At 48.5% G+C, this 15,882-nt stretch overlaps 1 protein-coding gene across 1 annotated transcript in view; it reads left to right on the top strand.

Annotated features, from left to right (window-relative positions):
• The window catches only part of LOC144166960 (phosphatidylcholine translocator ABCB4-like), a 220,723-nt gene that overhangs the window by 96,229 nt on the left and 108,612 nt on the right, over positions 1-15,882 (top strand). The window contains exons 10-11 of the mRNA XM_077696394.1: positions 8,666-8,830; positions 11,817-11,939. Of these exons, the coding sequence (XP_077552520.1) occupies positions 8,666-8,830; positions 11,817-11,939 (288 nt within the window). The remainder of the gene's footprint in view (positions 1-8,665; positions 8,831-11,816; positions 11,940-15,882) is intronic.

Below are 15,882 nucleotides of genomic sequence, written 5' to 3'. Positions count from 1 at the left end.
CAGATATCTGTTGGTCAAAACCGCAGGAAACCGCAGGAAACATTGTCACTGGGTTTTTAGTGGGGTGGTTCTCAACTGTTGATGTGCTAGTAAGATTAAAAAAGGCATCAGTGGTATTAAAAACAAACACGGTCGAGCTGACTAATGCTGGTGGCGGCCTTCAGAACTGCACGGACAAGGGCACTGGGCTTCTGCCGAAGTAACGTCGCCGGAAGCAAGATGGTGCCTTTCGCTTCCCCTTTGAAGCGTATTACACACTGAACAGCCAAAGCACAGACAGCAGCGATGGGAACCCATCCCCGATGTCCAAGGCTGTGAGGAGAAGTGTCTTGATTGCGGCAGCCACTCCTGCTGACGCCTCGGGGCTCTCTCTCAAACAAATTTTCGGCCAAGTAGCGTCTTCCCCTTGTTCCTACATAGGCAGAAAGAGGGGGACAGCAAAGATTACTTCTACAATGAAAAAAAAACATTGACGATGTTGAACAACGTTAAATGAAGTTTAGTTGGTGATGGCTTGGTTTTTGCGCCGACAGCACGCAGTGAGCCCGTATTGGAATGCAGTACTGCTTGGCGTGGTCACCAGTCTAGATGCGAATGTGCAGTTACCTTGTATGCAGCCACCCCCCTTGTGTCAGTTGGCCAATGTCATATCAGACAGCGCGTCCTACAGCTCTGTCTGCCTAGGCACTGCGCGCCAAACTCTTTAGTGCTTTTATGTTTACTTGTCCGTAGCTTTCATTGTTTACCCCGCTATCGTTCCCGGTATAAAATCATTGCACAAAATTTAAGTGCAGATAACTCTTCGTGTAAGGTTATAGTCCCTGATTAATTTGAATTGAATTTTGTCGTCCTCAGCCGACTTGAAACGTACGGCCTATTATTATACGTTCACAAGTTCAGTGTACAAAATTTGCTATTGGGTACCAGACTGAAATTTTGTCCACGCAGGTTTTTTGCGTTTTGATTGAGGGCACTATGGACGGAAACGAGACGTACGCCCCGCACTGATAAGGGGTAACAACATGCATCTACGGCGATGAGCGACGCGAGAAACGTATCTCAATTGGTACAGCAAACAGTCGTTGAGGTTGGGCGACACAGAAAAGCGAAAGCTTTTTACACAGGCCGGCGGCGGCGGCGACTGAGGCAGGCGACGGGCTGTCTCCATCACGGGCTTTTCCCCGCCAGAAGCAGCCCACAAGCCAGCGGCAGCGACGACCACGGAGGGAATTGGCGGCAATGCATTATTTTTTTTTTCGCTTGTGCTGTCGCCGACACTGTTTGTTGTACCGCTTACGTTACGTTTTTCGCGTCGCTTGTCGCCGTCGCTGCATGTGGTTACCCCTTTAATGTTCGAGCGTTCTGATCATTCAATAACGAGCCTATTGGTTATCATCAAATTTTGCGCTCTGCAGCGTGTGCGCAACGAAGCGCACTCGTGAATGAAGAAAACAGTAACTATGTTGTACACGCGGTGGTCACACTAACACTGTAGTTTTAGTAACGCACACGCGCTACATGCGCTCCTATAGCCCAGCCTATTGTACAGGGGGGATTAAAAGAATGTGAACAACGGAGCACACAGCCTCCGACGCATGCCGCACCGTCTGGCTGCACTGTCAGTAAACTGCGCGCATGCGCAGTTCTTTCACAGTGTTTGAGAGTGTGGCCTACTGTCACGCGAAATGCTTGATGAAGAAGCGACGCCGGTTATTTATTTTGAGCCGTCTTTTTATGCTCTGTCGCCACTGAGCATTCTGTTATTTGCTATATTTGGGAGCCAAGCTGGCAACAGATTGATTGCAGCTAGCATGATGCCCTTCAACGATATCCTGCTCAGTGGCGACACAGCGTGAAAAGGCGCCTCAAAATAAATGACCGGCTTCGCTTCTTGATCAAGCATTTCCCATAAATGTAGGCCACACTCTAAAACGCTTTCAAAGAAGTGCGCATGCGCGCAGTTTACTGACTTTGTATCTAGACGGTGCGACATCCGTCGGGGGCTGTGCGGTCCGTTGTTCGCATCTCTTTTAACCCCCCTGTACACAATTCCTTGGAGCCGTGCAGGTAGCCGGCCCCTGCACGGCAGCCACTCTAATCGTAGCAGCCGAGCTAAAAGTGCAGGATAGCGCTGCCACTATTCGCGTGACCGTGTTTCTTACCTGCGAAAACATTCGGCTAGGATACCAACACTTCACGAATCAAAGGGATCTAAATGGTGCGAGAATTGATGCTGTTTGCAACGGGTACAAGAGCTTCACCTCCAGAGCTTCACCTCAAGAGCATTGGATTGGATTCGATTTGTTTGGATTGGCTTGGCTTGACTTGGATTGGATTGGATTGGATTGGATTAAAGTGGATTGTGTTGCGTCATAGCCGCGGCAGACGCACTGGCGCCGGCGCGTGCCCAGGTGAGAGCGAACCACTCTCTCAAATCTGCGGGTGTACGGCCCAGCGCGGTCTCACTCCGCCGGTGGGCGGCGCTGCGCGCGGTGCTGCGCATGTGCAGTACTCTCTCTCTCCGCGGTCTCCTCTCCTTCGGGCGCGCTGCGCATATAACCGGTGTGCCGCTCTCCGGCGGCCTTTCGGTCGACGGTTGCTCTCCGCTTGCGCTTGAACCCCCTTCAGCGTCGCATCACACCAGGGTTCCCGCGAGCGGAGGTGGGCGTGATTTTTTTTAAATATCAAAGCCACGGCAGAGGAAAAACAAAAAAAGAAACAAAACCAAATCAAGATATGTGTTTTTTTTAGTTTTGTTAAGCTCGCTGCATTCATGTTACTGAACGCTGAGAGCAATGGTTACACGAATTCATATTTTTGCACGTTTAGAATGCGCGGCGCTTTTCGCACAACTGCTTTATATATTATATACGTATTCAAATAAAACATCGATGATGAATTGGCGTGCGTAAATGGTAGGAGTGCATCTCCATGCTTACTCACGCACTGGACAAGAATGAAATTGCCATTTTACTCTTCGTACTAGAGAGAGGGAGATGATGCACAGGTTTACTCTTCACTTGTGCGGGAGCCGAACTGGGGCTGCACGCCGCCCTACACGAGAAGAGTACGCGATCAGTTTTGCTCTTCCTTCTCGTGGGGAGCGAACTTTGTATCCAACTCCCCGCAGCTTTCCAGGGCAGTGCGCCAATGGGAGTGCGCCAATGAATGTTGGACTCTTCAAATACTCCCCCGATTTCTTAACAATCAATAAATTCTGTGAAACGTGCATTTTCGCGAAAATGCCCGTTCATGCTTGTTGGGTACTCGGCAAAGAATGCTACGCATTAAGAAGTCGAAAGTAGGGGTGCTCAGAACGTTCTGGAGGGCGTTCTGACAGCGAAACAGCCTGTCAGGCGAGGTCCCTGTTTGTGGCCAGAGCTGTGCATGCTCTCAGCGAAAATAATTGTATATATATGGGACGATGCTCCCAGTAAATTAAGCGGCGAGGGACCACTTGCCCCGTCCGGCTTCTTCGTGCCGTCGGGTTTATCGTGTTCTAATTTTTGGAAGAAATATGCACCAACTTGTCCACCTATCTGTTTTGGAGACAATTTCGCCTGATTGTAGGACTGTTTCAATAGTTTCGTCCACTAAGAGGGTGTAAATTTTAAACGAACAACTCAGAAACGTTACTCGGAGAACGATCCCTGAAGGAATGCGGCTTGCGTTATCCTAATGCAGTATTAAAACCAATTCAGTGTGCATTCCACTAGCCGCTTTGGTTCTACCGATCAAATGATCCTCCGAAAGATTCAGAGTGGATTACTGTCGTCTAGCATTTTTAAGTGCAACGGCTCTCATTGCACAACAATTCCGCCGACCATCATATAGCGTAATAGAGCTTGACTTTGGGCTAGCAGGGTACACATGACACCTCAGGAAACAGCGCAAAAAAATTGGACTGAGAGAGGGCACGTTTTTCGCGCTGTTTCCTAAGGTGTCCGACTTATCTCACGAAAGTGTACACCCATTTCACAGCTGGCCGGTGACAACTTACAACAAAGAATGCTACGCATCAAAATGGTTTTTTCGATGTGCACGAGTGTCAGGTTCGTGCGCCACAAGAACTTGATGCTGGGGCTGGGCCTTTGTCCGGCTTTAGAAGCCCGCAACCCGACGTGCACCGTGCCAACCGCGCTGTCCCAGTGGTCACCCGCTCGCTTTAGCGGAGACTTGGCTGCGTGCCGTCGCCCCTTTTGTTGCCCTCTGCAAATCAGGATTTCGTCGCCCTCATTCCTTTTCCGCCCGCACTGGCTGCACAACAGGTGGCGCGAGCACGGCCGGGCTATGGGCCTCGTGCGCTTGTATGGTGGCGCCACTGATGTGCTGTGTTCAGCGCCATCTTGCGGGAAACGGAGGCATAATTTCTGAAGTCCGTGAGCAAACGACGTCCGGAGGATAGTATTCCGCGCAGTACGATTATTAGAAGAGAAAGAAGAAATGACCGCTATTCTGTTGCCATGCGATACGAACAGCCAAACGGTACTTCATTAAATAGAATATGGTTCGCAAAGGCGACAGGAAAGCGATGCGTCACACAAAAAACAGTTTTAAACAAGCGCGGTTCTGTCTCCGCGCAGCTCGCGGTCACGCCACAGAACAGGGAGGGTCACGCTGTCATTTCGCAACGGCTTCCCCTGAACACCAGCAGCGCCGCCCAAATAAAAGATAAAAATAAAAATACGGAAGCCCACGATGTTACCAAGAGAACGAGAGGAGTGCAGGAGTGTGCGTCTGTGTGTGCATCGCCTCCCAGAAGCGATAATGTAAGTGTGAGGGAGGGTGTGATCGCTGGCTCCACCTGTGGAAAATTTTTTGTGGGGCCGCCGGCCCCCGAAGAGCATGAAATAACGGCATAACGGCCAACGACGCCAGCAACAGTTCGTCGGTCGCTTTGGTGGATTTGATTTATTGAGCCTTAGATCAGAACGGCTGGGTTAGAACTGCTGGCATAACCAAGCAGTTGGCGGACAGCTTATTGTGAGGAGAAGACCGACTACGCGATTTCATGGTGCTTGCAGAAGCGAATTTTTCCCGTGTGTACACTCCACTGTGCCTTGTACATGTCAGGAAGTTATTTGATGTGTTGTGTGTGCGAAATCGCGGCGAAAGGTTTGTGTGTATATTGCGACACCAAGGATAAGCGGCTTCAAGAGCCCGAAGATTCAGGTTTGTGGAGGCAGGTATTTGAAAATGCCAACTGCTTCAGTAAACTCTACCTCAAACTGCTGAAACTACGATGAGTTCGTTGGATGGGCTCATAAAAATATCGCAATGCTTTTTGAAGTGCTTTCATAGGTTTATAAATGCGTACTTAATATGCGAATAATTTTGGACGTATATGCGCGAGACGAGGCTTTCATGAAAGCCTCTGAACGTTTATTTACCTTGTTTATCGCTCGACATAGACCCGGGCACAGATATGGTAGATCGCACAACAGGAGCTTTAATTGTGCACGAATGATTCCTCTCGCATTCAGAGTGCCCTTGATAAAATAAGACCATTTTGAATAATGGAGACTGTTTCAAAGCTGACAGAGTTGTATGTACGTGATGTTTGTGTGACTACGCTGCAAGTTATCTTTGTCAGCAAAAATATTTGCGCAACAAGCCCCACTTCAACTCGTTTTTCAAACGCAAACTACAAGTTGTACATGTTTGAGATATTTGAGAGTCCTTTCAATAAAAGTGTAGATGCGAGTCTCCGAATTGTGGCTGGTGTGTGTCCATTTGTTTACGGTTGTGTCGCAGTGTAGCGTGAATATTTACGTTGCTGTTTTCATTTTGAAGCTTCATATTTTGCTGGTATGACTACGTACAATTCAAGCATGCATATCCGTGGGTTGTTCCATGTATTTTCTGATGCGTGCACAGATGCGTGCACACCAAAGGCTATTTGAGGCTCTACAAAAATATGCACTGGATACACGGCATTTTTTTTTTTGCAGCGGTCTTACGCCAAGTAGCGTGCACATACGGAAATGCATTTATGGATCGGTTATTTTTATTTCTTTTCGGGCACTATGTGCTTCGTGAACGTCGGCGTCGCAGGCAGCTGATTCGTGTACTGTCGTCTGCTTTTATTGGAGAAGGGGCGCTTTCTAAATTATTTCAGCTTGTATTCCCGCACAACTCGTCAGCGTAATATTTCTATTATTATAACAATTGTGAATAAAAAAAAACGTGGTAATTGTTGTATACTTATTTTACGGTTGTTGTTTAAATTAAGCCGCGTAGCAAACTGCTGTATATGTTTATTTTGTTCTTCAGAAAAAATTCCGCCGCCGCTCCCAGGTCCCGCCACATGTTTATTTGAAACTGCAGTGCACGAGGCCCATAGCGGGGGACCGCCTCCGCTCTGCCCCGGCCGTGGGGGCGTGAGCCGCCAGATGCGTAGAGGCAGCGGCAGCTCCCCGCCTGTGCCCTTACCCCACCGCAACTAGAGTTACAGTCGAACACGGATATATCGGACTCCAAGGGGATGTCGAAAGAATTCGATATATCGATAATTCGATATATCAAATACGCCTATCTGAAGATTATCTGACAACTCCGCACATCACTGAGAGTTTTCTGAAGTCGTGGAAAACGGTAGTTTACTGTTTTGACCCACAAAGCATGGAAAATTCGAACCGCAGCATGATGACCACCGCACTTTATTTATCATTGAAATGTCTTTGAGCTTCGCTTGTTTTTTTCTTCTGCGTCGTAAAGTTCGTCAAATTGTCTTCAAGATTACAAACACGCACAAATCAGAAAATCAACGTGTACACTGTGCCACAACAGAGGCGAATAACACTGACGTAACCTCAGCTGCACTAGGCGTTTGGGAACGTTGTCAGGCACTGAGTGCCGTTATCTTCAGTATCCCAACCGAACACCTCCCCCATCTGGAGGCGTGCAATGAAGTCGCTTAGCACCCGACACACTCCGGAATAGCCGGGGCGGGTCGTGCTGCATTCGCCTTTACGTCAACGTTGATGCGTGCCTCGCCCTCAAAACTACTGCGAGGAATTCTGAACGCCTTTTCAACCAACACGTTTTCAGCAGCCTGCACCCGACGAATTCCCACCTTCGTTGCTCCGCAATGAATGCCTTGGACAAAACAAACATACAACGCCGCATCGGTCCCCCTGCACGAGCCACCAAACAGCTCAATCACAGAAAAAGAGTGCCTCCGGTCAATTTCTTTTGCTCCTTTATGTCCTTTCGCCCCAACCACTATCCGCGTTCTAGCTATCATGGAGCTGCCCCTCGTGCTAGCGTGAAAACAGCCGTTGAAGGCCATCGAAGCGACATAATGCCGCGGACGCCGCCTCTGTCTCACCAAGCCAGGCAGCTCCTGCGATGAGTCAACATTATCATCAACTCCACCCCATCAGAGGAAGCAAACTTTCAGGGGAACCTTCGGCGCGGAATTCGATATATCGAATTTGCCCGTGATCAGGAGTTCGATACATGCGCACAACACCCCTATACGTTTGCATGGGATTTTCAAGGGGATGTTTTCACTGTTCGATATAGACAATAATGCGATATATCCGTGTTCGATATATCCGTGTTCAACTGTACTTGATATAGGAGTTGAGAAACTCTTTATAGGCCCATGCATCAAAAAGTGGCCCCACGATTGATTCGCTGCTTTCGATTTTCTCGTAGAGGGGCACCATCTATTGGTGACAAAATAAACGAACAACGCGGTTCGCCGCTCGACGAGCTGGGTGAGAAATGGTATTTGGGTACTTACGTAAATTTTTCGTGCCGAAGAAGCCCAAGCTGTTCAACCACGCAAGTGTTTTATATCCATTCGAATCAAGAGAAGTTAAAAATTGCGTCGGTGTGTACAAGATGCATTGTCACCTGCGCATTGTCGTCTGCTGCGAGTCGTCTGCATTCTTGGGGCGGCAAAAAAAGTTAATTCTCTGCGACGGTTTTACGCAAGCTTTAAAGGATTATTTAGACCCACATGATCAGCTACTGGATTAGTTTTGGCATTCAGTATGATGTCGGTCGAGTGAGAACTGGAAATTTAGTACTTTAGGTCGGACCTATATTGTGCCGGAGTGCCCGCGCAAGCGCCAAGCGGTCGAGGAAGTTGCGCAGACGCAGAAATTATCGCAACAAAAAACCGCACTTATATAAACCAGGCATAACTTCGGAAAGTACGAAAATAAAAAAAAAAAATATGCGCGTTTAAAATAAAGTTGAACGTTAAATTGACAGTATGAATAATTGCTGTGCTTTTTTTTTTTTTTTGGATATAGCCTGCTGTGGCCGCTGTGGCACCACCGTATGTACGATCCAAAGCAGGGGCGCAGGGGGGCTCCAGGTGCGGGCCGTTTTTTGAGGCGGAGTTTCGCAACTCCCCACATCGAAGAGCTCTGACCGTAACGACGCCAGCGTTCTGGAGGCTTTCCCCGCGCCGTCCGTTCCCCTTTCTCCCGCTCTCACGGAACGACGCGAAAATTTCGCCTCATTTGGCATCTATTGTTAACGCGGTAAAACCGATACCGCCAATGCCCCCGCCAATCCTTCATATCGCTGGTAGAGCAGCTTGGTTACGGAAGTACTATGAAGCAACGGATAGGAGAAATTGGATTGCCCAGCGATTCATTTTAATGGGTGGAGTGAGTGAGACTCATGAGCAGTGCGTTCGTCGCAGGCTCGCGAAGGTCGCACGGCACTGATCGTGGCCCAGCGACTGTCGACCATACGCTGCGCCGACCGCGTGGTAGTGATGCGGTCCGGTCGCGTGGTCGACATGGGGAGCCACAACGAGCTGATCAAGCGGGGATCCGTGCCCTATTTGGACCTCATCACCACGCAGGTACGCCCGCACCTATTCGCTCTTGGTGTCCTGGACGAGGGGTGCACTAAACCTGAAAGTTGGCTTTTTCTGCGTACGGCTCCTAGCGTAGCATACAAAGCCAGGCTGTTGTCAACCGGCACGCACTCAATTACCGGGCCGCCATTTTTACGGGAATCCAGCACGTCGACACGACGGGTGTCACGTCGGAGTTCATTTAGTCGCGAAGTACCAAGGCTACCAGGCTACGACCGAGCGAAAAAAGTGCAACTGCCTGTGCGTGTCGTCCCGTCTGTTGCGCTGTCCCTTTCTTAGAGAGGCGCAGAGTGCGCGTCGTTGTTTCAAAGTCCCTTACAGCGCGATGAATGAACTTAAAAGATGTGGCATAGTAAAACTTTCATCTAGAATTTGTCAGGAACAAGTCCGCTTACGCGCTTTGAAAACCAAAGCTGGTTGCGGGGAGTACTACTCGCAAGGGTACCTTATGCGCATCTACTTGTCGACGCAGCAGCCACGCTGTTTTAGCCTTTTACATCCATCCCAATTCAACTTTATCGATTTCAATCAACCCCAGTTTATTTTTATCAGCCTAAATAATCCTTAATCTCCCTTGACCCAGCTGAATTTATCTTAACTCACCTTAGCCCCACTTTATAACAGCTAAGTATTACTGTCAATCGCCAATAAATCAACTCTTACCTTTTAGTTCCAATAACTTGGTTTCATCATCATCATCATTACCAGCCTATCTACGCCCACTTTAGGGCAAAAGCCTTTCCTATTAATCTCCAATTATCCCGGCTGTGTAGTAATTGGGAGCATTTGATCCCCGCAATAGTTCTTGATCTCATCTGCCCATCTAACTTTCTGCCGCCCCCTGCCACGCTTCCCTTCTCTATGGATCCACTCTGTTTCCCTTAATGACAACGGTTATCTTGCCTTCGCATTACATGCCCTCCGCACGTCCATTTCTTCCTAATTTCTACTAATATGTCCTCAACACGCGTTTCTTCCCTGACCCACTCTGCCCTCTTCGGTTCCCTTAATGTTACTCCTATCATCTTTTTCTCCATTGTCCGCTGAGTCGTTCTCAATTTAAGTTGAACCCTTTTAGTGCGCCTCCAAGTTTCTGCCCCGCAAGTGACACCGGTAAGATGCAGCTGTCATACACTTTCTTCTTCAGGGACAATGGTAGGCTGCTATTAATTATCTGAGAATGTCTGCCATATGCACTCCACCCCATTCTGATCCTTCTAATTATCTTGCCTCATGGTTGAGATCCGGGGTCACAACCTAGCCTAAGTAGATATATTCGCTTACCACTTCCACTACCTCGCCCCCTATCCCAAACTGCTGTGCTGTGCCGGGGTTATTGATCATTACTTTGGATTGCTGAATATTAATTCTCAGGCCCACGGTTCTACTCTGCTTGTCCAGTAAGGTAATCACGCTTTACAATTCATCCCCGGAGTAACTTAGCAAGGCAGCGTCATCTACAAATCTGTGGTTACTGAGGTATTATCTATTAACCGTTACTGCCACCTGTTCCCAATCCAATGCTCTGAATACTTCTTGTAAACAGGTTGTGAATAAAATTGGAGAGATTGTGTCTCCTTGTCTGATGCCCTTTCTTCTAGGTATTTTACTGCTCTCTTTATGGAGGGTGATGGTAGCTGTGGACCTACTGTAAATATACTGAACCTAATGCTCGTAGATTAAATAATGCTCGTCTACCCCTGGTTCCGTGATATTTGAATGACTGCTGAAGTTTCGACCGAGTCGAATGCTTTCTCATAATCTGTTAAGGCATATATATAAGGGTTGCACGCACTTCTTTATCACCTGATTGATCGCGTGAATATGGTTCATGGTTGAGTAGCGTTTACTAAACCCTTCTTGTTCTTTAGTTTGACTGAAATCTAAGGTGACAGAAATTCTGTTAGCTATTACCTTGGCAAGTACGTTGTAGACGACTGACAGTAAACTGATCGGCCTTTAATTTTTCAAGTCCTTCATGTCACCTTTCTTATGGAATAGGATGATGTTCGCTTTCTTCCAAGATATCGGAACACTGGAGGTTGTTAGGCATTGCGTGTATAGGTTTTCCAGTTTTACTAGCAGAATTTGCCCGCCATCCTTAAAGAGGCCGGCTGTTAAAGAGGCCGGCTGACATTCAAGTTTCGCCTCGAGTGACATCCGATTTGCGCCTTGACCCTCATTCGATGTTAGTCGCTTTGCGTCCGCTCACCGCGCATTCATGTTCGGGGAAACTCGTTGCCTTCGTAGACGTTGAGCAGCCGCGTGACGCTTCTTACCTTCGTTTCTGTCCATGGTGGGAAGAGGGTGTGTGATTTCCAGAACCTGCTTATATACGCGGTGCAACGCGGCGCCAGCTTGTTTTTACACGTAGCGCCATCTAGCGTAGTTCGATGCAGTCACTCGGTATTACAACTTCATCACAACCGGACTACAGCGGTGTTTTTGCGCGTTTTCTCATTGCTAGGTTATGTTTGTGCCTCTTTCCGAGTGTTTTGGAGTGTTCTTGAACCCTTTTAGGTAGTTTCCGCACAGATTTTTGATTGATGAAGGTTTGCGCACGAATGGACGCGGACGGACATTGGGAGGTCCTAATGCACTCCGTACTTTTACAGGCGAGGGAGTAAGCCGTTTGTATAGTGTACTAGAATTGGGCCAATTTTAGTACACTATACCGTTTGACTCTCAGGTAGTAACTCGCGGTCGTAGGCCAGTGGGTAAGACGACTGACACTAACTCTGTCTGTTCTACTAGACACAGGCTCGAATCCTGCTGGTGCCAGTGTGATTTTTTGTAGTGTAAATGCTATGCGCACGGACGCGGACGGACATTGTGAGGTCCTAAGGTGCTCCGCACATAAAAGCACATAAATAAGAGGTAAGCAGCTCACAGGATGGCTGATAGATCGGAAGGGCGGTACGAGTAGCTGGGTGGGGGCGTAACGCGTGGTTGCCTCTTCCCCAACTCGCAGATCACCACTCAGAAAGACGACGCCATCGCATCGCCGCCCGGTCACCGGTTCATGCTGCGTCGATCTCGAGCGCTGGGACCGTCGCTCCGGGGTCCTCTCATTCCGAGACAACCTGGAGGAGACGTGCGTGTCTTGCCACATAGCCGCGAGAAGGGAGGCTGGGGAGCCGCCCCCATATGCTATTAGCGGGCATGTCTTTGAGAGCTTTCTATTATTTCTGAAGACAGCCTACGGTGGTCATGTCAAGCAAGAGTGATTTAGAGGACGCGATGAAGAGCCGTGCCCGCCCATTTATGGTCATACACATGTGGGGCGTGATGCGCTCACAAGCAATGCGGGGATTGCGTGGGTCTCGTGCAGAGCTCAAGAAGCGAACATAAAGGATGAAGCAACAACACCCAAATGTTTCTGTCACCAGGACCCGGATAAGTGTAACCCCCGTATTCACAAACCTAACTAAAGTATCACTTTGGCCTCACGACACTTTTCGGCGCCTTGGCGCGTTTCAACAACTGAACTTACGCTGCAAGGCCGCCTTTTCGCGAGGTGATCGGCCCGAAAAAAAGAAACGCTATGGTATACCTCTTTAAGTGCGCCTTTTCCAGACCAACGTCTCGAACTACGACGATAGCTTAGCTGAGTTGTCAAATTTCCCGCCTCCTTCGTGAGGAAAGCAGTAAAGAATGAAGAGATTGCGCTGGTGAGCACGAGGCTGCGGGTTCGATTTCCGGCCGCGCCGGCCGGGAATCGAAGCAAAAAAAGCACCATCTCCAATCCGTGGATGATGGCGAAGGTGCGGAGTCTGGGGACTCGAAATGACATTCAAGTTGCGCCCCGAGTGACATCCGATTTGCGCCCAGACCGTCATTGTATTTTAGTCGCTTTGCCTCCGCTTGCCGCGCTTTCGTATTCGGGGAAGCTCGTTGCCTTCGTATACGTTGAGCAGCAGCGTGACGCTTCTTACGTTCGTTTCCGTCCATAGCGGAAAGAGGGTTTGTGATTTCCGGAACCCCCTTATCTATGCGGTGCACCGTGGCGCCATCTCGTGTTTACGCGAAGCTCCATGTAGCGTTTTTCGATGCAGTCACTGTGTATTACAATTTGATCACAATCTGACCACATCGGGGTTTTTGCGCGTTTTCTCGTTGCCAGGTTATGTTTGTGCCTGTTTTCGACTGTTTTGTAGTGTTCTTGTACCCTTTTAGGTAGTTTACGCACAGATTTTCGCTTGATGGTGGTGTGCGCACAAATGGACGCGGACGGACATCGGGAGGTCCTAATGCACTCCGCACCTTTACAGGCGAGGGAGTAAGCAGTTTCACTATCGGTTACTAACTCACTGTCATAGCCCCGTGGGTAAGAAGACTAACACTAACTCTGTCTGGTCTACCAGACACAGGCTCGAATCTTGCCTGTGCCTGTGTGATTTTTGGCGATTGTAAATGCTCTGCGCACGGACGCGGACGGACATTGAGAGGTCCCTAGGTGCTCCGCTCCTAAAACGCCCGTGTGTAGGAGATTTCGGCGCGCGTTAATGGTCCCCAGGTGGTCAAAATAATCCGGAGCCCTGCACTACGGCGCGCCTCATCGTCTGCGTTGGGTCGGTGCGTTAATCCCTACAATCAATCAATCAAAGAACCAAGCGAGTAAAAATGATCCGCGCACACCCCTGCCGCCCAGACGCGGCCGTGTTCACACCGGCCTGGCCGGCGCACCATGCCTCCGCGCATAGAACGACGCCTGCAGGTGCGGCTGCAGTTTGTCGCCGCTTTCCAGAATGCTACCAACCAGGAAAACCACGTTACACATACGATAAAGCGTGGTGAAAATTTACGCAATGGATAGTCATACGTGGCCGTAGTGCAAGCGGCGCTGAAATATCGGCTGCGATGTTCAGCCTAACGTCCTCTCTACGCCGACCGGTCACCGACGGAAGCTGGCAGATCCGAGCGCTTCGAAGCTGGCACCACGGAAGCGCCCTCTCCTATTGGTGCCAGAGTCAAGTCCCGCCCACACTCCATACGCGGATTGGCGCGTCGCGCGCTAACCTCGTTCGCAGGAGCCTAACGTGCTGCGAAAAGGGCGCCTTTCATAAGGTTTCTGAAACGGAAGGGGGCCTTTTTTCATTCTGGTATTTTTCTGAGGCTTACCAAAGGCTTCCTTACGGCATACGTTAAAGGGACGGACAACCGATTTTTGTCGCGTATATGTTCTGTAGCTTATGTGAAAGCCAGCATTTTATATAGCGCGGTAACCACAAGCAATTTATAAACAAATTGGCGGAAATAATTTTAAATTGGCTGCAAATTTTCTAAAATCGGAAGGGTGGCGGTTCGTAGTGTCGAAACTTGACACTACAATATGTGTCCCTGTCACGTGACCTGCAAACCTAGGAGCTACTGTAACTGCTGAAGCCTTTATTCACTTATTGAAAATCTTTTAACACAAGTATTTGTATAAGTTTAAATTGTATATGTATTTTTAAACCTTATTCTGGAAATTTTTAAGACACGGCGCCCGCCAACGCCGCCCGCCGCCGCTGGGTGGCTAACTGAGCCTCCATGACCATAATCAACGGCAGAGTTCTGTAAACACACCCAGTGAAGGAGCTTTGACGATTCTGCCTGACTCAGGGGCGTTTGTTGTGCCAAAATATTCGATTTCAGTTTCCAACTACGCCAACGGCAGCTTTAAAAAAAGAACGCGCCCGGGGAGAATCGAACTCCCGACCTCCAAAACGTGAAAGATGCGTGAAGCCAAATTCTACCTATCGTGCATCTCAACAGATGGCGCCTTCGTGCAAAATAGACTGGTGAATTAAAAAAAAAACTCCCAAAGGAATAAGAAAGCCCGAGATTCACACTTTTTTTAGCTCGGGGCAAGTTTTTAAATATCGCTCATCATTTCGCATACAGACAAAAGTATGTTGCCGCGCTACTGTATGACATGGTTGCCAGCATTTTTTTAGGAGGACACATCCGGCTGGTAGATCTAAAAATTTCGATTTAAAATGTTCTAGGGCATTGTCAGCAAAACCGCTTCTCGTTAAGGTGCTTTAAGTGATACCCTTTCATTTGGGATAGAGAATGTATACTCGACAAAAATCGGTCGTCTGATCCTTTATGCATGCTTTCCGAAAAGGGGGCTAAGACTCTTTTTTAGAAAACTCTTGTGTAGGCTATCTCAAAGTGTTCATAAGCGCTGACCGGTTGTGTAATGGTGAACTTACCCTCATAACAAACTTGTTCAGCTAGTTGGTTCGCTAGGGTGCTAAACGGAAGAAGACTAAGGAAGATACACAAGAGACATATAAAGGCGCTAACTTCCCGCTGTTTATCCATAATCACGCTTATTTGTACACTGAACACGACTTATTCACATGATAAAGGATTGCTAACAACAGCTCATAGAACAAGCGACGGCAGAGAGGTGCATTTACCTATCAGCACAGGCACACACGCGCACTACGGACCCTGACGGATACTGACAGATGAACTTCAACAAATGGTTTACTGCTGAACCAGCGCTTGTAAAGGCATCTGGCTCGCAAGAGGAGGCGAGGGAAGGAAGAGACACTAGGAAGCAAAACGGACAACCGCCACGGCGCCAAAACACCAAGTTCGAACAAGTGGCCGCAAAAGTCTGACTGCTCTTTCCATTTACATAAAAAAATTGATTTATGTTTTGCCGCATCAAGGTTTGTGGTCCAGCGTCTGGACTGCCATCGACGAGTTCGGTGCGGTCGACTTTCAGAATGGCTGTGGTCTGAGTACGAGTGGTTTCTTGGAGCAATTCTTACGTCGACCATTGTTGCTTTGTTAGAAAAATTTACCCGTAAAATCAAGGCGTTTGCATAGAATCGTGCATTGCTTTAGTTTGAGTGATTTGTTTTTATCTCATCGTGACAATGCCCTCTTCCAGCGGCTGGGTAATTAGAAGGTTTCAAATTTTTTGTGTATGGGGACAACTTTTTAATTGTTTTCGTTGTTTCCTGTGCTCTTCCCCCTTTTGCCGGAACTCAATGAGACTGCCATTTAGCTCTTGCAGTCTCTGTTGTCACGCGTAT

Source organism: Haemaphysalis longicornis, unplaced genomic scaffold (assembly GCF_048455015.1).
Source record: "Haemaphysalis longicornis isolate Haplotype H1 unplaced genomic scaffold, Haemaphysalis longicornis Haplotype H1 scaffold_2, whole genome shotgun sequence".
NCBI lineage: Eukaryota > Metazoa > Arthropoda > Arachnida > Ixodida > Ixodidae > Haemaphysalis > Haemaphysalis longicornis.
Note: the sequence above shows the minus strand (reverse complement) of the source record. Positions and strands in the feature narration are given on the sequence as shown.